This window comes from Monopterus albus, unplaced genomic scaffold (assembly GCF_001952655.1).
Source record: "Monopterus albus unplaced genomic scaffold, M_albus_1.0 scaffold12.1, whole genome shotgun sequence".
Lineage (NCBI taxonomy): Eukaryota > Metazoa > Chordata > Actinopteri > Synbranchiformes > Synbranchidae > Monopterus > Monopterus albus.
This window is the reverse complement of record NW_018127892.1, coordinates 4152911-4180072: the sequence shown is the minus strand read 5'-3', so window position 1 is coordinate 4180072 and position 27162 is coordinate 4152911. Positions and strand designations below refer to the sequence as shown.

The 27162-nt window shown below is 41.7% G+C and overlaps 2 protein-coding genes across 3 annotated transcripts in view; both read right to left on the bottom strand.

Moving 5' to 3' along the window:
* The window catches only part of hmcn2 (hemicentin 2), a 49664-nt gene extending 40568 nt beyond the window's left edge, over positions 1-9096 (bottom strand). Inside the window, 11 exon segments of the mRNA XM_020590424.1 lie at positions 43-315; positions 561-682; positions 1122-1266; positions 1379-1642; positions 1726-1846; positions 1923-2029; positions 2139-2310; positions 5683-5805; positions 6329-6487; positions 7029-7099; positions 8534-9096. Of these exon segments, the coding sequence (XP_020446080.1) occupies positions 43-315; positions 561-682; positions 1122-1266; positions 1379-1642; positions 1726-1846; positions 1923-2029; positions 2139-2310; positions 5683-5805; positions 6329-6487; positions 7029-7099; positions 8534-8792 (1816 nt within the window). The 5' untranslated portion in view covers positions 8793-9096.
* Positions 9097-10686: 1590 nt separating this feature from the next.
* On the bottom strand, positions 10687-26388 carry LOC109954921 (neuronal calcium sensor 1). 2 transcript variants are annotated; one of them, XM_020590593.1, is made up of 11 exons: positions 26103-26388; positions 25316-25432; positions 24592-25185; positions 24172-24314; positions 21002-21026; positions 15205-15343; positions 13294-13372; positions 12710-12798; positions 12556-12633; positions 11943-12042; positions 10687-11465 (listed from the first exon to the last, which is right to left on the bottom strand). In XM_020590593.1, the coding sequence occupies exons 3-10, from the start codon at positions 24594-24596 to the stop codon at positions 11944-11946; spliced, it is 657 nt and encodes a 218-aa protein (XP_020446249.1). In that variant the 5' UTR covers positions 24597-25185; positions 25316-25432; positions 26103-26388; the 3' UTR covers positions 10687-11465; position 11943. The 2 variants fall into 2 exon arrangements, with proteins under 2 accessions (XP_020446249.1, XP_020446248.1); XM_020590592.1 differs by lacking the exon at positions 24592-25185.
* Positions 26389-27162: the final 774 nt, after the last annotated feature.

The following is a 27162-nucleotide window of genomic DNA, read 5'->3' as shown; positions in this document are numbered from 1 at the left end:
AGCGTTTAAGCAGACGTCCTGCAGGGTATTGTCCTTCTGTACCTGGAACGAACAGCCACACGGTGATTCTGCTGTCTCCATCAGCATTAGTGGCCACACAGTGGTACTCCCCAGCATCCTGAGGCCGCACGCCACTGATTTGCAGGGACAAGTCGGACAACAGCTTCACCCTCCCTGTGAGGGCCCGGATGATATGACCCGCTCGATGCCAGGTCAAGTTGTGGCGCATGGAGCCTTCTACCTGGCAGTGCAGCACAGCAATGCCTCCCACAGAGGAAGTCACATTCACTGCTGGCTTCAGGACCGGAGGCGGCTCTGTTTTAGTGAAAGCACAACCAAAACATCAAACTGGTGTTATCAGCAGTGAGCAATAAAAGTTAATGCTTTAATACAAATGTTTGTGCTGGCATGCTTTGTCATGTTGACGTTTTAGCCATAAATCTGAGATTTAAAAAAGGCTGTAATTTATTTAAAAGCTGTGCCGTAACTGTGATGCATGTGATCAAAACAGGTTATGAAGTGTGTGTGCACTTGCATTGCTGTATGTGTGTGTGACATACCTCTAACAGTGAACTGTGTTATGGCACGTCCCTGGCCTGCACTGCTCTGTGCTATGCACTCATACAGGCCTTCATCCTCAGCTAATGTGTAGGCAATCTCCCACGATGTTATGGCAGAATTCCTGATACAAAGACATGTTTGGTTCATTGGCTGATGTTCGACAATAGCAACAAGATCCTGCTTTATATCATAATTAGTATCTCTGACACACACACACACACACACACACACACACACACACACACACACACACACACACTCCAAGAATAGTTTACTACAAGTCAGCTTCACTTCATGAATGTAATTCAAAGCAGAGAACCGGCCAAGAAAGAATAGGCACTTTGTTTTCATCATGACACAGTCAAATATGTAATGTTCTCCGAATTGTGTTTACCTGTTTCCTGAGAGATAAGCCAATAAAAACCAAGGGTCATGCAGCACTAAACCTTTACAGATGTGCTCAGAAATAAGAGTATGTGAGAGACCTAATTAGTGTTTTTTTAGAGCAGGTAATGGCCACAAGTGTTGCAGAATGCTGAGCACATAAAGGAGAGACTTACTGAAAGACCTTCTCCTCTCCCACTGGAATCCCACGTCTGGTGAATCTTAGCCTGTAGGGTATGTCACTCTCCACTGAGCAGCCAATCACAGCAGGCTGCATGTAGAAGCCCTCTACCTCATCGGGCATGCTCACAGCTGGGGGATCTACACAAGAGAGGAAACTAAGGTTAAAGGTCACCAGAAGGATTAATGAGTTGTGCGAAACACCGTGGAGTGGATTTGGTGGGATGTGCCTTCGGAGAGGGGGTTGTCGTGCCTGGAATAATGTTGGTGTAGGAGACACTTGACAGCCTCTGGAAGCGGTAGCCCTCCTCGTCTTTGCCTGTCACCTTTATGAAGAAGCTCTGGGATGGGGTGCGGAACTCTGGAAGACTCCACAGTCCTTGTTGGCCGAGGTCAGGGGGCATAGGTACGGGAATTGTGCGCAAAGAGCGGCCTGAACCAGATATCAGCTCCACATGGCTCAGCCGACCTGGAGGCTTCAGGCCTGTACATTTCAGCAAAACATGGGCTGGAAGTCCTGGGGGACACAAAGAAAGATCACCACGAAGTCCTCTTTTTGCATGTTTTAACTCTTAAAAATAAAAGAAACATGTTCAGCACCTTTTATTGGCCTTTCCCGGGTGAGGTTGAACTCAGAAACAGCTACGGTGGAAAAGCCAGCCCGGAAGTCTAGACTGCTGACTCCTGTGACTCTCAGAGTATGCCGCCCACTGCAACTCACCTTTAGAAAGAAAGCAATTGTATTCAATTTAGCTACTGTGATTAAATACTCAATCAAATACTTATGAATTATTTACCTTTAGGTTCCAAGCCCCTGGTCTGGGAAACTTCAGGCTGATGACACGGGCTGAGTTGGGAATGTTCAGCAGCTCTTTAAGGCCATGCTCCAAACCAACTACACGACCTGCAAGATGAACACAAGTAACTTTTTCTATGGAAAATGTGTCTCCCTTGTTTTGGGGGGGACAGAAATATTGTCGATTAATGTAGCAGGAAAGTAAATTGCTGTCTACCAAAGGGATCGCTGAGTTCGATTTGTGGTGTTGGTCCACTGAGTGACACAGTGACCTCTCTGAGGCTGGGGTCAAATGGCACTTCCCACTTGTTCTCCTGGGCACTATCATGGTTGGAGGACAGCAAGTGGACCTTCATGGCCTGAACGGTCTCTTCGACCCATTTTAAAACCTAAAACAGGGGAAAACAGTATCAGTGAATCACAGCTGAGCAACATGTGTCAGGAGACACATTCACCGCTGGGAGAAGCTGAGCCTCGTCATCTACAAACTGCCAGAAATCACATCTCAACTTAGAAAGACAAAGGGAAGATGGGAAGGAAAAGACTGTGGTCTTTTCCTGAAAGCCCTCACCAACCCCTTCCCTGCCTCAGCAGCAGGCTGCTCTTTATCTTCAGATTTTCATCTCAAGAGGATTCCTCAGAGGAGTTTTGATTAAACAAAGGAAAAATAAAAAGCTTGACTGTCAAACTGATAATATACAGTTTTCTGCACTCTCAAGCATGTATTCCCAGAAGAGAGTCTCTCACAGTGGAAGTCTGTCAGGCAGCAGTCGCCCTCCTGCACCACAGCTTTCATGAATCATAAGGCTTGTTCCTCATGACAGAAGGCGGGACATGCCTTTGTTTTAAAAATACAATTAAACTGTGTATTTAACACCATCAACTTGACTGATGTGCAGGATCAGTTATGGACAGAAATGGCTGGATGTTTGCCACTTTGCTGTTCCATCGTTTAAGCTTGAAAAGTCAAATGAGGCCGCACAATGACACATTAGGGCTTCAGGAGGCTCGCTTCTCATATGACTCATTCCAACGGTCAAAGATTATCTGAAGTCTGAAATAATGAAAGACTTTAACACACCAGCTTTCCAGATAAATAGGACACACTATAGAATTTCAGTTGTGACAGGTGCCTGACCTTCATGCTATAAACATTTATTATGGTATTGATAAAGACTACAGTTATCTTTTGTTTTCTATAAAATGAAAACAGAAGCAGTAAAACCCACTGACATTTCACAGAGTCTCATTTCAGTGGCCACAATGGACCAAATGTCTTCCATCTTCCAAATACTTAACAAGCAACTGCTGTCTAGTATTTGTTTTGACCTCATATTCAGAGGTATTATAGCTGAGCTGCGTCTGCATTGAGACAAATTGAAAACATTTCTTCACTTGGAGTCGGAGCCAACTGCATCACGTAAGACATTTACAAGGAAACGAACAAGGAAAGCCTTTGTTAATTTAATTATCAGTCCTCCATTGTTTATCCATCAGGTCTGCTGGGTGCTGACAGCAATTGGTTCCTCTCACAATTTTACAGCTGGAAACAGCTGTAATGTCTGCCACATGTGCAGCTATCACCAGCAGAAGTGACCTACATCTGCCCCACAGTTGTGCCTAGGCCTTCTGCAAGAGAGCAGAGAGGAGACCTCAGATAAAATAAAGTGGGGATACAATGACTAGCTGTTTGGGACACGGTAGGTCTCGTTCCCTGGTTCAACCACAGGGACGGTAGAGGATTGTGAATCCTGTCAAACCTCATTCAGTGTGTCTCACATGAACACACTTACAGGGCTGTTACAGAAAGGACCCCCCTCTGGTATTCATAGAAGCATGACAGGTGGAGCCAGAGAAGAAGGTTTCACTAAGGCTGAGGTAATGCTGTAATCCAGTCACTTATCCAGGTAAATTACTTGCAGAGGAAATACAATGCTGTGGTCACTCAGATCTCCCAGAGAACAGGGGTCAGTAAATTACTTGCAGAGGAAATACAATGCAGAACAGGGGTCATTCCATGCCCATTTTTAGATGTCACAATGGCTGACATTTGCAGGAAAATGTCCTGCTACAAGTCAAGGTTGTTAGAGCAAATCGGTCCCAGGTGGACCCCCTGCTCCTTCTCAGCGGGAGTTTGAACACTCCTACAGTGGCTTTGCCTGTTACAAGTGACCTGGGTCAGAGAGAGGCAGCTATATCATAGATGGTGCAATTTGTTTAGCACATTCAGGAACACAACTAAGAACAAATACTACCTGGGATTCATTTTATGACTGACAACCATTTCCAGTCCCCAAACACACTGCTGTGTCCACATAATGAGGAAACCATGAGGGCAGTGTTATAAATGATTCTTCAAGACACTCGGGTTGAGTGTATGTGCAGCTTTTAGGCAGAAACACAAAACAACTGGTTATATACTATGCTGCAAAACTGGAACTTCATTACATTCTTCTTTAAAACCCTGTTACTGTGTGAAAACAGAGCGGACATTATCTGGAAAATAAAACACCACAGCCCTCATTTTTGATCAGTGTTTCAGGCTACCAGTGACTAAAGATGGTATCATTGCCATAAAAAAGCAGAGATCACGGCCCAGGTTCGACAGCACATTAACATGATTTTTTATCCATGCTCTTGTTAGCAGATTCTCTAGTGGATCATGACCTGTCAAATTTAAAAAGTGTAAAGAGGCCAAAGCTGACAATAAGCTGTTGTGTGAGGACTTGGAGCCAACTCCACTGGGCAGCTGTGTTGGAAGGAGGGAAGCCATGACAGATCATCTACTAGGATTAGAGAGTAAAATAAGCAGTCTGTTTTCTCTCCACTCTCGTGCCTGGTGACCACAAAAAGACTTGGTATATTTGATTTGGCCACACTTTAATAAACTGCTATTAATAAAGCATATTATGGTTAGATTTGTAGTACTTTGGACATTTTTAGGGATTAGAGGCTTTGGATTAATTTGGTAAAAGCATGCCCCCAAGAGCTATAATCACACAGGCCTAAAAGTGTCTGACATTCAGTAACTCAATGTGGGTCCAAGAAAAATGTTTTCGTAAGTATGCATATGTTTACATGTAACAGTACACTAAGAACATGTCAAAGTATTTTAGGCTACTTCAGCAACAAGCCATCTGGGGTTGAGGTGTGAGGGCTGGAGCAAAATTGGTCTCCTATTCCCTTAACACTGCAACATGAAATGACATTCAAACACTCCTTGAACAGCTGCCAGGAGTATAGAGTGATAATGAGCTGAGCTGCTCCATACACGGGTGCTGCATGTTTAGCTACATGCATGCACGACTTGACAGGAAACAGACAAGGGGGGCACCGGTGTACAGAGCTGTTGGCTCCATCTCAGTGCTGCCCAGCCATCTCCTGTGCAGGATACCAGTGTCTCTTCCAGAGGAAACTCTGGCTTCTTTTACATCTGCCTGGGAAGTGAGCCCCGCTGTCTTTGGCCTCTTTAAACAGGACTTCTGTTACACACTGCTTCCGTTATCAGTCAGCCGTATCACAGGACCAGGAAGTTCAACATCAGCTTTGGAATCATTTACACTAAGTGAAAAATCACTATTATTACAACAGTGGGGTCAGATGGGGCTTGTTCCTGTCCTGCTCCTGCAGTGCTCCATTATTAACCAATAAAACCCTTTTCATATTTATATACACCACTGAGAAATACTTTATGGCCTTGTGAAAGTAATTGAATTGTCATGGTCTCATTTACATTGCAATGTACTCTGTTGTGCTCTCACCTCGTTGACCTGCTGCTTGTCCAAGTGAAAGATTTGTCCGGAGGAGGTGGCAGCGATCTCTTCATAGGCCCTGTAGCCTGGCTGAGAGCGGTCCCCACAGTCCCCAGTTAACACAAATACCACCTGGGAATGAAGAGGGCAGCAGCGTTAAGAGGATTACTACTGTTCAGTCTTTGCTTTTTACAAACTCGCTTTCAGCTGACTCCAAAGAGATGCTAATACTCATTGTCATGCTTCACATAGGGGAAGGGCCTTAGTGACTTCTCCTGCTCAAAGGAGCATCTCTGAACTTCACTGGCCTTTCACAGTCTGGCACTGTACTGCTTTTGTTACATGTGCATGTGATGAAAGCAAAGATACTCAAATCTCTGTGGGCCAGCTTTAGATCTTTACATCATTTTCCTGCTAGCATCAGATCAACAGATTTTACATCATTATGAGAGACTTAGACAAAACTAAGGAAATGCTTGCATACATATTATTTGCACCATTTTAACATACTGTAACTATAGTAAAGGAGGAAGCTCCATCATATGTGCGATGAATGGCACTGATATTTGACATTTTGTCAAATACTAATTGGACTGACACAGTCTCTAGCACTAAGCTGTAAGATCCTGCACAACCCTATTGGCTTGTACGGTACCTGTGATTGACGGAGCTGAACCAGCTGCAGAACATCTCTTTTCAGGCGGTAGTCTTTGGCTCTTGCGTCAGTGAAGACATAGATGAAGGAACCAGGCAGGGAAACCTCCAAGGCTTTCTTTATGGCTCCTAAACTCATTTCAGGGCAGTCACCCCCACCCTGGGTGACAGAATCACACACGATCAAACACTGCTGGAAGAAATCATCTCTAACTATCTCATTTTGAACATCATTCAGACTTATCCTATACTAGTAAATCCTTTAGTTTCCCAGTTGGGAATAATACAGGTAAAAGAAATATTTAAACCCTAATACTCACTAAAGCTTCACAGTGTAACGCCTGAGAGCACCCTTGTTCAAATTAATAGTCAGGGGTTTCAGCACTACAGCCTCACTTGGTCTGATGCAACCAGTATCTTATGATGGCTAATGTTAGCAAACTTCAGATAGACACTGTAGTTTAAGTTACATTCCTGAGTCTACTTGCTGATTTTAAGACTCTTCTCTAACTATACTACTATTACACTGCATTATAGCAGTGTAATATGTGTGGCCATAGTGACTGCTGTTCGGTAAACGTTACACGGGCTAGCTTTAAACAATGGCCGTCCATGTACAGTAGCTATATTCTGGACTAACGTGAGACAATACAGGGGTCCTAGTCCTGTAGAATAATGATTCTGTGTGTCCTGGGTCCCACCTGGACAAACAGCTCTTGCAGATCCTGCTGGAACTTCTTTGGGTCAGTAGTAATGGACACAGGACCGATATCTGCAAGGGTGGAAATGTATATCGTTGAAAGTAAAAGACTTTTACAGAAAACAAAATCAAATCATATTAATGAGAACTGTTCTGGTTGAAACACTGTGCAGCAATCTGTGCCAATAACTATCCATCCCAATCAGATAAGACCTACAGGTCTAACTTGTCTGAATGTTTCACCAAAGTCAACAAAACTACTGTACAATGATTTGCTTTTGTTTTACATACATTGCTTTAATCTGGCCAGAGTTTGAATGCACACAGAATCATCATTTTCTGCAGCTGTAGTCAGCATTTTCTACTGTGTGACTTTCTCAAGCAGCAGCAGACCACAACATGATGGATAAGAGCCTGTCAGGGCCTGACAATTTCTTGGATGCCTTCTGGGGCCAATCTGTGAAACAGTAAACATTAACCAATACACAGAGAACACACTGTTTTTGCTGTAGAACACTGCTGTCCATAAACACAATCTTTTCATTACAGGTTATTCCAGTGACGACCCTCATGGTTTCTGTTTGTCTGTGCTTGTTATTCCAATTGTCAAACACCATTCTGAAGCATCTTTGTGAGACTAATGATACAGAACTGGTAGACACGTGTCAAGCTTACATTTCTAATTCAGTCTTAGTCTATTTCTCAACTGTGGAGGCTTTCAAGTCCTTGTCTTCTCTTCATGAATGCCGGTAAACACTGACAGCACTGTCACGCCTCTTTGTAAGCCACTAAGACTTCTTTGCAATCCTGGAAGTTTATAAGGTGCCCAAGGGCAGTGCATGTCAAACATGGACAAAATGTGTGTTAGTGCAGCCCACCGCCCACCATCCCTCCCCCGGCCAGCTATACCGGGGCTGTGAAGGTTTTCCAGAGCCTTGGTCGGTTGGAGAAGAGGGAGGAATGGAGGGGTGACTGGGGTAATTACACACAAGCAGACAGCATATGCTTCTCATCAGTGTTCAAACACCCTCCCCCATTAGAGCACTTTTATTTTCAAGCTGCAGCTTTCCCATACAGGAGGACAGATGCCAGAGGTGAAGAGTCTTACCTGTCCTACTAAAATCAGATAATCCTGCTTAAAGTCTTTGTATCAGTTTTCATAGTGCTGCTCCATGGGCACACTTAAAGGAAGCAGCTGTGAGCTGCAGGTTCTGATATGTGCTGCACTTTGCTTTCTGTGATCTGTTCAAGTACAACTTGGTAAATGATTCCAAACGGTAAGCTTAAAGGAAATGAGGGTCATTTTACCCACAAATGTCCATTTGAACTTGTAAAGAATAGGGCTGTACTACCGTAGAAAAGTCTAACCACACAGAATTGAAATTAATGTTTGCATTTGATCGACTGCTCAGTTTATTGTACGAGTCATAATCAAGGGCTACTCCTGTCACAAAACAGAAGTGTGCTCCGTCAGTACCTCATCAGACGTGTTTCGTGCAACAGTACCTGGGTCATGGAATGGGACGAGGACGAAGTTTTTGATGGGTCTGGTCCTCCGGCTGAGGGTCTTCTCCAGGATCCGCGAGGCGCCCTCTATCACCTGTTTCAAATCGTCGTACATGGAGCCAGTAACATCGAACACAAAGGCCAGGGTCGAGGCGCTGTCACCGGATCCATCCTCCTCCTCAGCCCGGTGGACTGCCATGAGCCTGTGCGCGCTGATACACAGCGCCAGGACCAGGCACTTTAATAACACACCGGTCATTTTTTTTTTTTTTTTTTTAGCTGTGCTCCATCTGTCTGCAGATCACATACATAAGGCGAATCACATACAATTTTTAAAAAAGTTTCACCAAGTTTTCTTTCAAAGCAACTCAAACAAGCCCGGGACTGTTTCCAAACGGTAGAAGATATATTTGAAACGACAAGCCTCGGCTGGAACGCATCAAACCCAGTGTAAAATACCTCCACAGGAGTACATCCGTGCACAAAGTTTGGAGGAGCGTGTGGACTGGCCCTGTGTGGAAGAGCCCATGTAGAGCTGGTGCTCTGACGCTTCAGCCGGGGGCGGAGATGTGCATTAAAAGCTGATTTTTTCTCCTGTGTAACTCGACCTCAGTGTGAGCTCCAGGCTTTAGCCACATCTAACTTTCCCCCTTCAATTCGATTATCGAGGTGCGCCCCTAGAGACTCGGTGTTTAACAGCTTTGCGCACGTTGCCCACAGTGTCTGGAGTGTGTATTTTGGACATGGTGAGAACATTGTCTAACAACTTCATTTCTATAAATAGTTATAGTTTATATTCAGCTGACACCAACCTAATTTTATACATAACCCACCCTGACAAACATGCCTTGCCATATGAATAGGTGGCTAGCTTTATACATAACATAGAAAAGGCGCTGGTCTTTTTTACTTGGTTGCTGATCGGGATAGAAATATGTTATCAATCCTTAAAGGTTATTTATTCATAAGCACTTGACACCTAGCTATGACATACATTGTCTAGGCGGATAAAACCTCAAAGAGGAAACCATGCCCTGATCTTATAGATGTAATAATTCATTATTCAGGGTCTTCTTTCGGGGCCCAGAAAATCTTTGAAAGAAGTAACTGGTTATTTGTTTCAAAATCCCCTCGTCTTTTGGCTCAGATGCTTTTGAAACCTCAATGGGCTACAGTGAATCAAAGATATACCCAAAGGATAAACAGTTCTACCCTCCTCCGTGATAACACTCCCATCTGTCTTTGACAAGACGACCAAGTGAATAGACAGACCCAGCAGCCTCCACAAAAAGCCACTGAGTCTCATAAACCCACCCATTAATGCCAAGACTTCAATTTTATCAGTTCTTTGTTCATTTTACAACCACGCAGTACAGATATACCACAGAGTAAGTTGTCACGTAAGACCGGATTTCAAAGCAGAACATGAAACTTGCCATGGAATGACACCATATGAGTGGAGTGGCTCAGTACTGGATGAGCTAGTACAATACAATAGGATGTGTGAGAAGTGATGACCATTATGAAGTTTTACATTTTACAAATGGACATTTCAGCAAACAATCATTCTGCAGAGCAACTCCTTAAAATGATCAAATATGGGTAAAGACCTTTCTTTGCATTCTAGTTAAAGAACCCAGTAACAGAAAACTTAACCACATAAATGCATTTATTCTGTGCTCTTATACTGGTAATCAACAGGTAAATGACATTTATCACTTAGTAATTTATCATTTGCATAAGGCATACAAATTAGTGAAGCTGATAAAACATCTTAACGCTTTAACTAAAATAATCCAAGAATGAAAAAAGGCATCATCACATGCTCTGGCTTCACACAGGACAAATACAAAGAGGACAACTGCAACCACAGAGCTCGCAAAAGCTTTACAGCCAGAATTGATGTCTGTTTGTGCCTCTCAATGACCGAGGCTTTGTGTGTGCTGAGGGTGGTGTACCATGCTCTCAAAAGAAATAACGAGCCTCGATTCAGATGTAAGCTGTGAGAAATTGCTGTGTTGCCTGGTCATGTTGTTCAGGGTGTTGCAGTGCAGCACTGCAGACACTAGGTGCTCATGCTAACAAGGAAGTGAAAACACAATAGGATGCACACAATGCAAGCATAGTAAAATAATCTATAGTAAAGTCCCCGCTATTTCAACAAACCTTTTAATAATAATAAATAAAACCCTGCTGTCTCGGGCAAAGGAAAGCTCCGAATGTGAGGAAAAATAACAATCCCACAATAATAAGGAAAAATACAGTGCAATACAGTTCAACACCGTAGATAAAAATAAAACCTCATTCCATATTTATAAGGAAATTCCCATAAATGCAGCAAAGCAGAAGATAAATTAGCATTATATTTACATTATACAATATACACTACTTTAAGTTGGTTTTATCACCAAGGAACACATTTTGTTCAGATTCTCTTGGGTTTAGTCTTTCCATGAAGCAGCAGCAGCAGCAGCAGCACAGTTCCTCTGAGCGGCTCATGTGCATCCCCTGGTTTAAACACATGTATGCATGTGTGGACAAGACACACAGTAATACCTCCAAGGGAATTCAGTTCCAAAGACTGTCCATGGGAAAACCACAACACTGTGCTTGCAGAAATGCTTGTACACAGTCCAAAACACTCAAGGGTGTACACAGTGCCACACAGCTGTAGAAGCACAGATAAATGACTGAGGGTTTTGCTGAAACATTTGAAGCCTCTGTCACGTTAGAGGAAATATTTGTTCACGATCCTTAGTGGAAATGTAAACGAACAGCTACTTGACACAGAAGTCATAGGGCCGTACGACAAACGTTTGCAGTCCACTTCTGGGTGAGTAAATTAAATGTGGCTTCCTCCCATTCCAGGTGTGATAGTACTGGACTGGCATGTAACACGCAGGAGGATGCTCAGTTGGCTCCATCTGAGAAGCTGTAAGAATGATTACCATTTTAATAGATGACAGTAAGTGGTGTCATGGTACCTGGGTGTGTTCAGAGCATGCAAGATGATCACTAAACAGCTACTGCATTCACTAAAATATGTTACACCAGCCCACTTCACAGTTGACAAAACGCTGAGCAGGATATTAGCAACAATTGGCAGCACTCTGTGCATTATATTAGGCAGTGAGAGGAGAGGGCCGTCTCGCTCTTCACTCAGCACTGCAAGACTATTTGATTGCCAGCAAACAAGTGGGCCATTTGAATAATTCATAAGAACAAACTGAGAGCAGAAAGTGGCTTCTTCACTGTGGTTTCAGCCCACAGACAGAATTTCCCTTTTATTCTCTGCTCTGATGAAATAAGAATTACACAGTATTATCTTGGAACTGAAGCACGGCCTGGGATTGAAAAACCACCCAAGCAGAGAAGTATGCAGGTACTAACTCATAAACGCCCTGCTCACCTTACACAAGTCCATCATAGAGTGACAATGCTTGAACAATAGAGGGGTCCGCCTTTGAGCCCTCCTGAAACTCCTGCAGAGTCAGCTTCCCATCTGCATTCTGCAAGAATAATGTAAAGCTAAATGAAAGTGAAGACTGTTAATGCTTTAACACAGAGTTACCAGCAGGGGGCAAAATCATGCTACTCCTGTAACGTGCTGGTGGACTGATATTTGGTTCATTGCACTTGGATGGTAGCCACTCTCTGCCAATACAAATCATCAAGTGCTGCTGTGCTGCACAGCTAGTCCAATGGGCTGAGCTTGGCAGTCGTGGGCTGATAAACACGCCCATGCAGGCTGCGACTCATCCTTCACTGAAGCTGAGCAGTCTTGGTGCTGAGGGCACTGGACATTAGTGCCGGGGGCACCATATATGTTTATAGACTGCAGGCAGTGCTAGAGACGTTGTAATGGCTACAGCTAATGGCTCTACACAGTGTCAGGGTCAAAGCCCTGAGGGTGGCAACAAAGGCAGATTCAGTCATCTTAAACTAATAATGGTGGTATGGCACTGCATTACTGTCTCTGTCAATTCAGTCTTTAGATATTACCTCAACAATAAAATACTGACCTTGTCCATCATTGCAAAAATACGGTCCACTCGCTTTTCTGGTGTGTTTTCTTCCTCAGGCAGTTCCACAGTGTTCCCCTAAGATATGGAACCATTACACTATGTACATTTCAGACACTTCAGGTTTAAATTTCTGAAGTTTGATCAACCTTACCACCATCTGATATATGGCATCTACAATGTTCAACATCTCATCACGGGTGATGTAGCCATCGTTGTCAAGGTCATACAACTTAAAAGCCCCTGTGTTGAGACAGATATAAAAGATATACACATTTTCTGAAGAAGAGACTCATGACTATTTCTAATAGGTGAGCTCATATTGAGATCAGAAATGTAACCTCAACATGTGAAAGAAAGGATTATATTAAAATATATATTTTTTATGGCTTACAGAGCACAAAGCATTTCATGTGTTAGCAAGTGGTGAAAACTGAGTAGAGACAGGCAGCAGCCTTTCATGGTGGCTTCATATTTCAAAAGGCGACAGTGGTAACTCCGGATATAAATAATGGCAATGGTTGCAGAGGCCTGCTGCATTTTACTATAAATCTTTAATTTGCTGCTTTCTAGGAACCCAGTGGTCCTCTTTTTTTAAATCTAATACAAGGCAGTCAGTTCTAAATCCTGCCATTTTGTAATACCAGTCAATAGTTTTCCATTGAATTGAATGAGAAAGAATGTCCATGAGTGGTCATGTAAATAACAAAAAGTAGGGGACTAGATGAATTTTCTTACATCTCAACTTCTCATCCAGAGTCCCCCGAGAAGTCACTGACAAGGCCTGGATGAACTCAGAAAACTCAATGCGTCCATCCTACAAAGTGACAAAAGGGAAAGAAAGAGAGAGAGGAAATGGCTCAGAGACCAGATGTGCATCTTACTTCACACTTGTCATTCTTTTATCATGGCCTTGCTGTATTCTGCTTAAAAAAATAAAATAAAATAAAAAAAACTGGGCTAGACATTTGCTCCAAGTCAGCTGCTATTTTTGAGCCCAGCACCTGGGCCTCTTCTGAGGCAGAAATATGTCACCTCTGGTTATTAGTAAGATGGATGCTACTACCTCACAGGCTACAAGTTCACAAACATGCAACCACTGGATATTTGGAGCAAAGATGTTTCATATTTCTCAAGTGATTCCAGAGAGTCCACAAATGGACTTGGCAGATGAATTCATTCAACAAGTTTGAAAATATTCTACTCCCTATGTGCTCAGTCTTACCAAAGAAGCTCTGCATTTCCAATTACCCTCACAAATGTTTGCTTCCATCATTTTTCTGAGGCCACACTGAAACATCTGCTAACATGGTTCATGATCACATATAAAATGAAAGCTCAAAGTGGCTCAACTGCCACTATTCACACCAGCTCATCAAGTTATGGCCTCCACCCTCAGGCAATGACATGAGATTTACTAAAATCAAACTACAGCGCTACACAAAACTGAAAACAACTGATTGTGAGGAACAAGCAACGCCTATACATAAACAGACTTCCTATTAGTGCAGCCATTAGGCTTTGCTCAATTCATATTCTCTCCAGATAACTAAAAGACTGTGCACGCATCCACCAAAGTTTCTCCAACGTGCTACAGTTGCCTAGCTCATTTTAGAAGAAAGGCCCAGCGCTCCTCATAGCCTTGAGGTCACCTAACTTTATCTCTACCAGACATCTGACCAGCAGGACAATGCTTAAGTCATGTAATGCTGATTACATATGTCATAAAAACAGTTAAGACCGATGCATTCTGTAACTCTAGGGTGCCTAATGCTAATGAATGTCACAGATAAACATCAGACAGAGGGTTTGTCTGATCTTCCTGACACAAAGCCTCTTAACTCAAGTCAATAAACCTCCAGGGGCTGTCTCTACAGGCTGCCTCCTTACAAACAATTTGAATAATCTTGTACAGCTGCAACAAGATGGAATACTTCAGACAAATGTAGCTTCTTACAGTTTGGCCTTGTTAAAATGTGCTTTATCATTCCGTTCACAAATCCTTAGAGAAAGCAGCAAAATAACAAGACAAAGGTTTCCTAAAAAAATATCTACACACCTTTTGATAAAAAAAGCATAGCACAAAAAGATGGCTCTCACACTCATATCAACAAAAAGCAGCCATTTTCAAGGACAGAATTACCAATGCTGTTGAAATACTGACTGATAAAGTTCAAGAGAATGACTGTAAAAGGTGAATTTAGCGTTTTGTTATCAAGGTCCTCCAATATAACAGAAAGAGGGCAATCGTGATGTTACACATAATTTGCTGAGTACAATGTAGTGTCTATATTCAAAAAAGTTCTGAATAAATAACCTTCTGTATAAAAAGCTGAAAGCCTGCAGGAAAAAAGCCCCCGGGCAAAAAACACTGCAGCAAAATGAAAAGGATTTCTAATCCATGTCGGCCTTTTATTCAAAGAGGCCTCAGGCTGGTTAAGAAGAAGGAGCTGTTGTTCTTACAAACAAACCTGACCTGAACAAAGACTTTTAGACCGGCTCTAACCTCAGACACTGTCACTTTTCATACAACTTCCCTTATCTGTTACAACCCTGGACAAACAGCCAAAGTATTTATATGTCAGTCTGAAGTGACAACAATATTTTTTATCACTTGTAAAAGAATAATGGATTAGTGTGACTACAAACCTTATTTTCATCAAATACATTGAAGACAAATGAGGCAAACTTTGTGGGATCTCCAAAAGGAAAGAACTGCTTATATATCTTCTGAAAGCCCACAGCATCAAGCTGCCCACTTGGACAATCTTTAATGAAGCCTTTGTACCTGAAAAATAAAGCACAGATAGAGATTATTTAAAAGTTAAAATCATGATAAGACTGTAGGACAATGATGATAGACAAAAATCACCTCCACACTTCTACAACAGTCTTTAATGATTTAGTTTGAAAGGCTGTGTTGGATCAAAAAGGTAAAGCGCAACGCTATTTGTCTCATTCACAGATAAGACCATCATCCTAATCCAGTAGCAAGCCCAGCGTGGTTAACTGTAATCAAATTACTCTCAGTCCTCTTTGGATAATATGCATGGCTGATAGATAGGTCTGAGAGCCTCCTCTGTAGGCATATCTACAGAGCAACTTAACATCCTGATTAGCCTAAATATAGAAGCGTTTCAAGCGCAGTCGCTCAAAGGTAGGCAGTTTCTTTGAATATCTTCATAAAGGAGCACAGCAGCCCCAGAGTCTAACTAGACCGTAACAGGTCAGGGAGCAAGAAAGAGGGTGTTAGCCTTTACAAAAATACTTGATGGAAAGAAAGAGAGGGTGGAAATAATAAAACAAGTTATAAAAAGCAATGCAAAAATGCAAAAAGCTTTTGCTCTTGATCAACAGCAAATATGATCCACGTTCACACAATGGAGCATTGATTCAGTTAAAGCCATCTAAAACAGAGTGCTGCAACCTAAAACCAGGAACCAAGTTAGCATTTTGCACTCCTGGTTCTCTTGCCTGGAGGGCAATGGGCTTTTGGGTTATATGCCTGAAATAAGGTCTGTGATTAACACAAGTCCAATACATTTTCAGGCTTTGTTGCTCGACATAAAATATGTTACAAAATGGCCCACTTTTACTGCTTTCATGTCTTTTTAAAAAGGCGGTTGCTAACAAGTGACTAAATGAGACTACAGAGGCTCTCTGGGATACTAAACGTCATGGCTGAACACAGAGACTCACTAGTCCGTTTTTACAGCCTCGTTGTGTTTAAACTTACACGCTTACAAACTACTGAAACTGACACAGCCATGATCACTAGCTAGATCAGGTAACACTAAGAGGAAAGGATTTTGCAGAAGAGGTAAGCTCGCTAAATCAAATTACAAGTTGGAAGTCGTGACAGTGAAGTCATGGGACCATGATGTAGTTCGTTTATAGCCTAACAGTACTTTTTTTTGTGCTGATTGTAATTGAGCTTCAAAAATCATAAAAGTGGTGTTGATTTGTGAAGATTATCTTGGTATCATAAACTGCTGTTTGTCACAGAGCTTATTTTCTGCATTAATCCAAAAGCCTAAAACCTTTTTGTCGAGGGGGCCAGGGTGATGCTAACTTCCGGGTTGGCCTACAAAAATATATCATCCCTACGGCACTCTATAAGGTAGGGCTGTAATTAAGGCCAGAGAGAGCGTTCTGATGAAGAATGGAGGCCATTATAGACCTTTCCACTCACATCTGGCTCCTCACACCTCTTCAAGTCTTTATTTTAATCTGTTTTAGTGATAATGAAGCCAGCTCCAAACCATCAAAGAGATGAAAAGACGTTTTGCAGAGCAGCTAGGAAAAAAAAATTGAGAAGAACAAGAAGAGGGCAGAACCATGTAATTCTCCCATTTCAATTATCTGGAGATATGCAGGAATACGAATGCCTAACTCAGTGTAGCTCACCGTATTGCAGAATACAACTTGCAGAACACACAGTGCATATCACAGTCCAAAGCCGAGCCACTTCTTAAGTCATTTATAAAGGACTATTGTATATGTAAGCCCATACAAAAGCCTAAAGGATACCAAAGGTTACTTAATATCTTGGTGTGTATGCTGTATATATAATACAGTAGTCTATATATGTTTAAATAAATAAATCTAAAAATCCAAAAAGTGCAAACACTGGTGTGCAAATTTTATGCTTATTATTTACTGTAAAAACAGAATGCAGTATATCTGTAGTATATCTGAATTCAAATTTGTTTGCTTTGTTTTTGCAGTAACACAACCTATTTTAGACAGGCAGCAGCTGGAAACGAAAAGCTGCTCGAATAGGAAAACCATATTTATAAACCACAAAGCATCCACTATTAATACCTTATCTGCTCAACAGAAAGTTAACAAGCGACTACTTTGGTCTTACTTAATAATGTCAGGTAGGTCAAATATCAGCCCATTTTAGTTTATCACCGACAAACTAAATGAAACTGCATTAATAGAGTATATTTACTAATCATGGCCAATTCATATATATTAATATTTGGAGTATGTTTTTTATAAGCTGGTAGGTTTCCTGTAGCCTGCATCACATTTACAGGAGAATACATCAATTCAGATAGATAAATTAACATCACAGACAATAAACACTGTGACCCACGCACTCTAATGAAGACCCTGTGAGGTTGAAATTTGTCTTTATTTTGATCCATTCTGTCTGACAAAATAAATAAAGGTTTAAAGGCACTCTACTGATTTTACAGATTTACTCATCATGAGTAGTATGACTTTCCTTGTAAAAACATATCTTCTGCAGCTCTAGAAAAGTCTTTCAAAGTCTGAAAAATGTTATCAGGGTTATCTTGGACTGTGCTGGAGACTTCAGTGGCTGGGGTATCTAATGAAGGGCACTCATGAGCTACATTATGAGAACTGTTGAGGCTAAAAAGATGTCTCAGCCTCTGCTACTTAGATTTTGAACCCTATTTTATTTATTTTTTTATTTTTTTATGCCTCTGTGCCATTGACAGCTGCAGCAGAAGGCACTATGTTTTTGGGTTGTCCATCCGGACAAACATGCAGGACAGCTTGAGAGAATTTCTTCACAAGTGTCCACTTGCACTCAGAGGTGAACGGATTATACTTTGGAGGTCAAAGGTCAGTGACCTCACATTTGTACCATTCCCATGAATTTGACTGGTTGATAAATGGAGTTTATGTATGTTTTAGATGAGGTACTCAAGGTCAGTACTAACCAGGGTACAAATTTCACAGCGTCATTGCCCTGCCATCTGGCCGTGATGGCCTGTATATCTATCAGAGTTACATGGCCATACATAAGCTACGTACACATACATATCATGTCATTTGTCTCAGTCTTAGTGCCCAGTCAGGTGGCCTTTGTGCCTTCTGAAAATGTATGAAATCAAAGGCCAAATGGCGTTGTCCTTCAAGTTATGGAATTTGATGCACTGAATTTGTCTAAAATTGTCAATCATGATGTGTGACAACATGAACTAAATGAAAGGAAACACTGATTTGGATGTGCAAACCCTTTTTGTGCTTTGGATTTTGATTATATACACCACAAAAAACCCTGTTTTTGTCACTGGTTGAGCATTATTTGCCTCTAACACTGTCAGATTCACAGTGAACAGTTAAAAGAATCAGGTGATATCATCCAGAACACTATTTATCAGATTTTGCACAACTCCCTGTGGAGCCACAAAAGATTTTATACAGCTTTTTTTTCATATACTTGTATGGGGTTGTGCTCCTTTAGACCTACACACTGGCACTGCAAAATCATCAGATGTTGAACATAATTCAGTATAGTTTACATTTTAAAGGTTTCATATTTAGAGTATGGATTTTATTTGCAAAATATTGTTGTATTTGTGTTGCTGTTTACAACTGTTAATAGGTCGAATCAAATTTATTGTTATATTTGCTATGTTTATGATGTTACTGTAGAATGTTGCCTCAATATTTCAGCCATATTCTTTAATTACCTAATTTGAAGGATTCTTATCAAATTTTGTTGATTTACTGTGTTAAGTCATAAAAGTTTTAGGGTGTCCCAGACAGCTAAGTGGTTTCAGTGTGCGTGATGATCGAGGCTCAAGTTCGGTTATGAACCTTTCTTGCTAGTCCCCCCCCCCTTTCTCCCTGCTTTTCTGTCTGATGACCATCAAACCCAGTCAACAGTTACATGACTTTGTTTAATAGGCTGACTACACTGGACATAATACTAGTGCCGTTACATAAGCAGTAAACATACATAAACTGGTACAGTAATTATAATAAACACTATGCCAGTATATAAATGTTTGCACAGAGCCAGCTATTCAGAGTCATGATCAGAATCACCTCCATTTGCCAAGAACACATTATCTACAAGAAATCTGACTTGGTGACACTGGTGCTAACACACATACATGGTCAGAGTGTACTCGAAGTTGTGTAATAATGCAATTACGCACTGTACTTGCAGGGACACAGCAGACGTGACATTGTGTATCCAACCACACTAGGGAGCCAGCAAGAAGATAAAGTATTTATTACTGGCACTGGCCCCTACTCCTTGGCATCTACTATGGTGGCTTGCTAAAGAGGTGTGCAGAGTGCTTCTTTTGCCCCTGCCTAGTTGGCAGGAACATCACTGAGCTATGGTATTTTGTTATTGATATCAGGTGAGCTTCACGCATACTAATGATGTTCCCTTTGAGGAGAATTAGAAAGGGGAACACATTTAATGCACAACAGAGGCATTTATCTAACCCTGCTAATTCTTCTGTGTCTGTGTCTGTGCTCTAATTACACGCCATCTGGCATTTCCCCTCACATCCCTCACACTCACTCGTGTTGATTGCTGCTGATATTCAAGTGAGGACTCATGCAAACTTTTCTGTGAAAGACAGTGAGAATGATGGTGAGCTAGTTAGCCGCGGAGCCGGGGGGCGGAGGTTTAAGAGGAGGAGGGGTATTCCATCTTCTCTGATAGTATGCTAGCCACACAGGCAGCCACACAGACTGACCAGCTCGGAGGCTCTGAACCTCCAAATGCTCCGTGATATCTAATGCTAATGTGTGGCCGTGAATGAGCCCTGGCTCCTTCCCCCTTAACAGGGGACATGAACAGCGACTAGCTCTTTGAGGCAGAGCTCCTTTCATGCATGCAGAATCAAGGTATGAAATGCAAAACCAAATCCGGAGAACTGAATAATACAGAAGAGTGATCACTACAGTGCTCTCTTTACTGATATATACTATTTGTTACTCATTTCAAAAGCAGAATGCAGCAAACAAAAGCAATGACTGTGCTCATGCTTGAATCATCTCTGTAATAAAAATCCACTGTCTCTTCTCAGTGTGCCAGAAAAATTTGCACCTTGATGAGCCATCTTACCACAGTTTTGTGACTTATCCTGGCCCTAAGGTATCTTATGATTCATGAATATGTTTCATAAATACATGCAACAACAGTGAGTACAGACTGGGAACAGACAAAGGCTAAGCCTTTGCAAGATGATGCTGGTGCAGGTCATGCTGACTAAGAGGTACAGAATCTGACAGGAAGGATTACTAATCAGCAACCTCATGGAGGCTCTGTGGCCATGTAGTCATTAAGTGCCTAAAAGTGAAACAACCTTGTGCCCCCACCATTTTTCTGCTATCAGACATCCCTTTCGCAAACAGAGCAAAAAGGTTGTTGAGGAATGCATCATGGAAATGTTTGTATCGGTGTTATCAGTAAGTTTGTAAGTCATTCTATTTTCTGAACTCATCTGTTTTCATCTTGGTGTGATGTAGGTGGTGGCTATAAGTTATCAAAAAATGCAAATATCCTATCCATGGGCTAAAGAAACCAAAACCTCGGCAAGATATATCAGCTTCTGCAAGTGGGTTATGATAAGACCCCCCCTGATTCTTGTGAGCTTTGACACTGTTGCTAATATACAGTATGCGTACACACTCATTAAAAATGAATACACACACTTACCACTGCTGCACCTCTTTCTCCGTAACTGTAAGAGAAATAAAGAACAACATTAGCTTAGAGAAAAACTTAATGGTTGTCCTGAAAAAGGCAACCTGTTGTTAGATAGAGCACATACTGTAGTGGCTCTGTTAATCATCTTGACTCAATCCTTTCTTACACATACTGTAGCTTCTGATTTGAATACAAATATTTAACAGTGTCAATGTACAATTATTGGAAAATAGCCATGTCTCATTGAGTGTAGACTTCACAGACTCTAGCATACTATCAGAGAAGATGGATCCTCATGTGCCCTGGATGGCTAGCATAAAAGGACATGTGGGAGTAAACCCCAGGGAGACACAAAAAAGACAAGCAAGGCTGACGAAATGAAGTTCAGGCACAGATTTAGGAAAGAGGACAGTTTAGGACTGTTATCATGCCCACACATGCACCATTATCTGCCAGTATCTAATCAACCAATTCCCTTTTGGGCTTCCCCTGTCTCTTTATTTTCTCGCAAGTAACCAAAGCAATTTTCAGCCTCTAAACCCCTGTGGTTACTAATGAAAAGACAAGATGAAAATCAATAGCATTAGTTTAACTAGCTGGTCCTTTGAGAGACTTTCTGTTGCTCCAAGTCTGAGGGGAAGTGCCATGTACTGGCACTTGTGTTGAGGCTGAGGCAAAGCAAAATGATTGCAAATACAACTAGCTAGTTAGTTAATCAATAGGTTCTTCTACTGTAATGTTTAACCTTGAACAATTCATTGTCAAAGTTACTACAAAGGTATACAACCAGGGAGACACACACTTGCCACAAACGAGACATTTTCTGGGCAAATCAGATTACCATTATGTAACAAACTCTCATTGCAGGAGACCGCTCATGGAATAGAAATGTATTTATTTTTTAAATAAACACTCCACCATGAGATTTATGCAATGTATACCATATACTATAATGCAGTGCTGGAGCGGAATCATAGGGAGGCTACAGATAAGGAGGCTGGGTAATGTAGCCCTCACTCACAAAAGACTCAACTTCAATTTGTTCCACTCAGCATTTCACCAAGAAACCCCTCAGGTGACCCTTTCCTGGGTAATAAATGTCAGGGTCAATCTCACGACTCTCAGCCAAGCCAACCTACCATTAAATTGGCTTCAAACGTCAATGTAGTCAAAAATTGAGGCAATTTACCATGGCTACAATTTAATTTCAAAAAATTTATTACATAACTCAGTCGGAGGCAATGGGCAATAATGCAGTCAGCCAACTGCAGGAGAGTGCAGGCCCCACTCAGCCAGTTAGCCCTGCAGGGTGTGGTACAACACATCTAGCTTGCACTCTATCACTGTGAGGCTCTTCATGGCTTTGACAACTTCCAAAACCATCATGAAGTTACATGGGCCTAGCCTGCATCCTGCACAAATTATAATATGATTACTGGTCTTTCCGTGTGATACAGTCATTTGGGTTCAATTAAGTTTGCCCAAAGTACAGGGAAGGCTGCAACAGTTTTCAGTAAAAACAGGAAAAATGATGGCTAGCTGGTACTTTTGCACAGCTTAATGTTGTCTTTAGCAAGGAAAGTGTTCTACTGAAAATATAAGGACATACAAATTTTCTTAGAAAGATGCCTGCATTTTTAAACCTGTGACAAAGCAGAAAATAACATTCACTTGAGCAAAACAAACAAACTAAACAGAACGTTTTGGCCTGCCATTATTGGTTGTCTGTAAATACAAATATATACATACATACACACACAGACACTTCTACTACTGAAACTAAAAGACATATACTGCAGGCACAGACCATTTTACTAAATCCCAAATCTGTCAGAAATCAAAAGAATGCAGTGATTAAAATGGCAGACAAGGTTTCTCAAGGGAGACCAAGAGAAAGAGGCAACAGGGTGAAGGGAAGCATAAATGAGTCTCAAGTCAAGCAACAACAGAAAAAGGGAGAATGATCAGGCTGGGAGAGAAAGCTTGGTGCCCCTCTCAGCGATGCTAACCAGATAAGCTCCTAATTATACTATTCCATTCCTTGCTCAAAGAGGGCAATTAGTGGATAGAGCAAGAGAGACAGGGTGAAAGAGTAAGTAAGAAAGAGAAAGAGAGAGAGGGAGTGAGTAGAGGACAGCAGCAAGCAGCTCAGCCCAGCATGAAGCCCAATCTTCCTCCACAGCAATTTCCTGCCACAACAGCCTTCCTTGGTTTTGCTGTGGAAAGACCCACCAAACAAATAACACTGTCATTAAGCAGCCAATGGACGTCAACTCCCACCCACACCTGCACGCTGTACTGCTGAAATAATAATAATAATAATAATAACAGCGCCGTGCTCCAGAAATAACACACAAATGATTAATATGGTGTCTTCCGAGCAGACGTCATTGTGATAACTGTAAATTTGATCTCTGGTCAAACTGTGAGGGGGTGGATCAGAAGGAGATCATCAGCGCCTAAGTAGTTAGTGACTGTAAGGTGAGAAAAGTGAATGCTGTTAATCTGCAATGTCCTAAAAGTTGACAGGAATAACATGTACAAATAACGTTGTAGACAGGTTTAAGAATCGGGTCATTTCCTCCTGTGAGCCAACATTTCTGTGAGTCTCAATGCAGGAATCCCATTTAAAATTACAGCATGTAAATGCACTGAATAAATGAATGTACACACTAAAAATATTTACATATACAAAGGGTCCAAATAGCATATAAAACCACATCCTCATCTCTAAAACTCGCAGCTGATGCAAACTCAGCATCTCCATTTTCATAAATCCCTTCAGCGTGATTTAAAGATGCTGATTACAACTTTGTGCTAGACCTTTACCAATTACAATTTTCATTTAAATGTAAATTTAAATCAAAGAGGGAGCTTATCCCTAGCTGACATTTAGTTGGGGGGGCTGTTCTGTCGATAATGAGAAACTGGTGTAGACCCCACTACAGGCCAGCAATCAGGGCTATTTACTGTAAAGACTATGGGTGGACTATGACAGTGGGAGGAAAATGTGATTTGAAAACTGCAGCAATAATATTCGTGTTACATATTCCTATCAAATTGTGTATACTGTTTAACCTGTGGCCAGAATGTTTCTAAATTCTTAGAGAAGGTAGCTGAAAAGAGGTTGGCAGGATTTCCTTTCTAATAATAAGCAAACAAGACCTGAAGGTACTCACAGTAGGTTTTCCTTGTCAACTCCTCCACTACTTCTGGCTTGAGCTTGCTGTTTGATTTGCCCATGATCTTCAGCTCTCCTCCACACCGCCAAATCCACCGCAGCACGCTGCACTTGTTACTACCTCCCCTCCAGTCTGCTCCTCTGTCAAAAACATACAGCAAACGTGGGGCAGTTTAGGTGCAATAGCACTGGAGAAATAACAAAAACATGCTTTTGTTTTGGTTTAGAGGGGGGAAAAAGTCCCATTCAAACTAAACGAATCTATCGTTCAGTATGGTTCATTCTAGTTGTGGTCATGATCTGTTTAGTCATCAACCCTGGCACTCCAAACAGAAAAATCAAATCCCAGGGGCCCTGTGAAGAGGGGCCAGTAGGTTGCTGAGTCTATATGAGCACTGCCAAGTGCCTGTGTGTCCACCTCATTTCTTCACAGCAGTCCGTGGGCGAAGGAAGAGTGGCGTTTGGATGCGTTGCTACCTTCGTCCTTGGCTTACAAGAGTCACTCAGTGGCTGGGTTAAGCAGGCTCACTCCCTCACAGTCGTTCTCTGTTCTTCTCACTCCTCCCACCTCTCCTCTCCCACCACTCTCTCTATTTCTCTGGGTAAGTTACTGTAGAAAAGGATCCTCCCTGTTAACAGCTGAGCTAAAATACAATGAACAGAGCTTGCCTTGGATGCACCCCACTGCACTTTGCACTTGCTCAAAGTATTAACTCTAATCTCAGGAATGTTTGCAGTCATGACAAGAAAAATCTAATGGTTTCAGTAATAATTACTGGAATGCAATAAAAAAGCCAGGTGTCTACACAGTTCGACAGTTATAGATGCCAGCTGTACGGTGGAAAAAAAAATCTGGTCTTGCTCTTAAAATAGGCGTGAGCTGTCTACCAAAACAAGCACAAGCTTATAGGTGGATCTGAAGAGTGACAGTTTTCTTTTCTCCTCTGTTCTGACTCATAATTTGCCCTCCTTCCTGGTCTCACAACAGCATAGTATGGTGATTTCCTCCTCTCTGTCACAGCAGAGAGAAGAAGAGGATTAATGGAATTTCTTTGTACCACAGCGTCAGCATACACTGATGCCTAACACAGCTAGAGTCTGAGCAACAGAATAGAAAACTACAGCATGCACTGAACACCTACACTGCAAACATCTGCTCCCTTTGTCCATGACCAGTGATGTCCTTCTGAGGGACGCCACGCTGGTAATCACCAACTTGTGTTTGCTCAAGCCTTGTGGTCCTGGGTTGTACTTAGGCACTATGAAAATAAAAAGACAGCAGTTACAAAGGGAATGACAAGCATCTGCTGTGTTTTAGTGGAAATGGACTGTGGTGTGGTCTAAAGAGCCACATACAACACTTGACTTGACAGCACTTGACTGCAAAAACACAGAACAGTAACCTTTCTGTTGTTTGCCAAAAGCTACTCAATCTAGCCAACAGGCAAGAAGAGTGTTGGTAATGTAAGTGCTGAGGTTAGTATTTAAGTAAACTGCTTTAAATTACCACAGTTTAAATGACAAGCAAATTAACTGCATCTTCAAGTGCATTCAAGTCTTACGTGGCTATATTTGGGTACAACTAATAAACACACAAAGCTAATTCATAGCCTAAGAAACGAATGAGTAAATTAACACAAAATCAGGTGAAAATAAAAGAGCGTGTTGTTTCCCAGTAGTGATATATGTTTTGGTTGACAGGGCTTAGAAATGCATACATCGATAGCAGCAGGTGGGATGTTGCCTGGCAGTACCATAGCAACACACAGTTTATGGCGACAGTGCGGGAAGCTTGCTAGCGTTAATCGTTGTACTAGACACGCTTGGTACCCACGCTGTTTCTCGTAGCTAATTGGCTAAGAAAACACACCCAAAACGCACATTAAAAATAATAAAAGCTCTTCAGTGTAAACAGAGTTTGGGGTTTACCTCAGCTACAGACGCGTAAAGTCGCTGTACAAGAAGTCAGTCTGTAAGCAGCGAGCTTTTGTCCAGCGTTGTTGTCCTCCGCCGAGTTCCGGAGCGAGCGGCTCGCTGCTGGGCTGATGGACGTCCGTGCGGCTCCGAAGCCGCCGTCAGGGAGTGACGTTGCTGCTGGCCCCGACCTACTCAGTTCAATCAGTGGCAGAGAGACACTGACGTCGCCTTGCCGACTGGTCACACACTGATTCCTTGTATGCTCTGAGCCTTTACACGTGTCATGTCACGTACAGTTAGGAGTTAGTCTGCTCAGACTCACTTTTTGACCCATATTCTGGATACCGCGGGTTTTGGTTACTCTTTGTAAAACTTGCAAAGCTATTCCACTGTATATTTTTTATGCCCTGCTTTAACTGAAAGATAACACTGTTAGTTAGCTATAATGACTGAGATAGTACTTCGAATGGGGGTGAATAGCTCATAAATAATGGCCTTTTCATTATATTTAACGTTACTATATCTTTTTTATTGGCTAACCACTGCACCAGTGTGTAGCTTGGTTTCCAAACTGTATTATTCTTATGTGATGTGTCTAGGACTGTATTAATGAAATAAATGTCCAAACTCATAATACACGTGTAGTTAAAATGCAGTAGGCTATAACACTGAAATTAAGATAGAGGCTAATATTTAGGTTATATTTATTGCTGAGAAGAAAGGGGCCCTGTGATATCTTGGCAATACATTGTTATTACGTTAGGGGACTCATAAGAAATGTAGACTGACACAATGTTAACAGTTAAAGCAGAGGCCAAGATACCCTGACTTTATCTGTCTTTAGCAAGGGTCAAGCACTAAAACACTACCATTCCCATGATGCAACTCAACACTGTTTTGTTAGACCATGTATGGTAAATAACCAGATCTGTCAAAGTCCACCACCAAGGTCTTAGCACAGACTTTATGATAAAAATGTGAATGACATGACAAGTTATTTAATCAGATTTTAAAACGCTTCCTTCAAAGCCACAAAATTTCTAAATTACAAGTAAACACATTGTCATGTCTA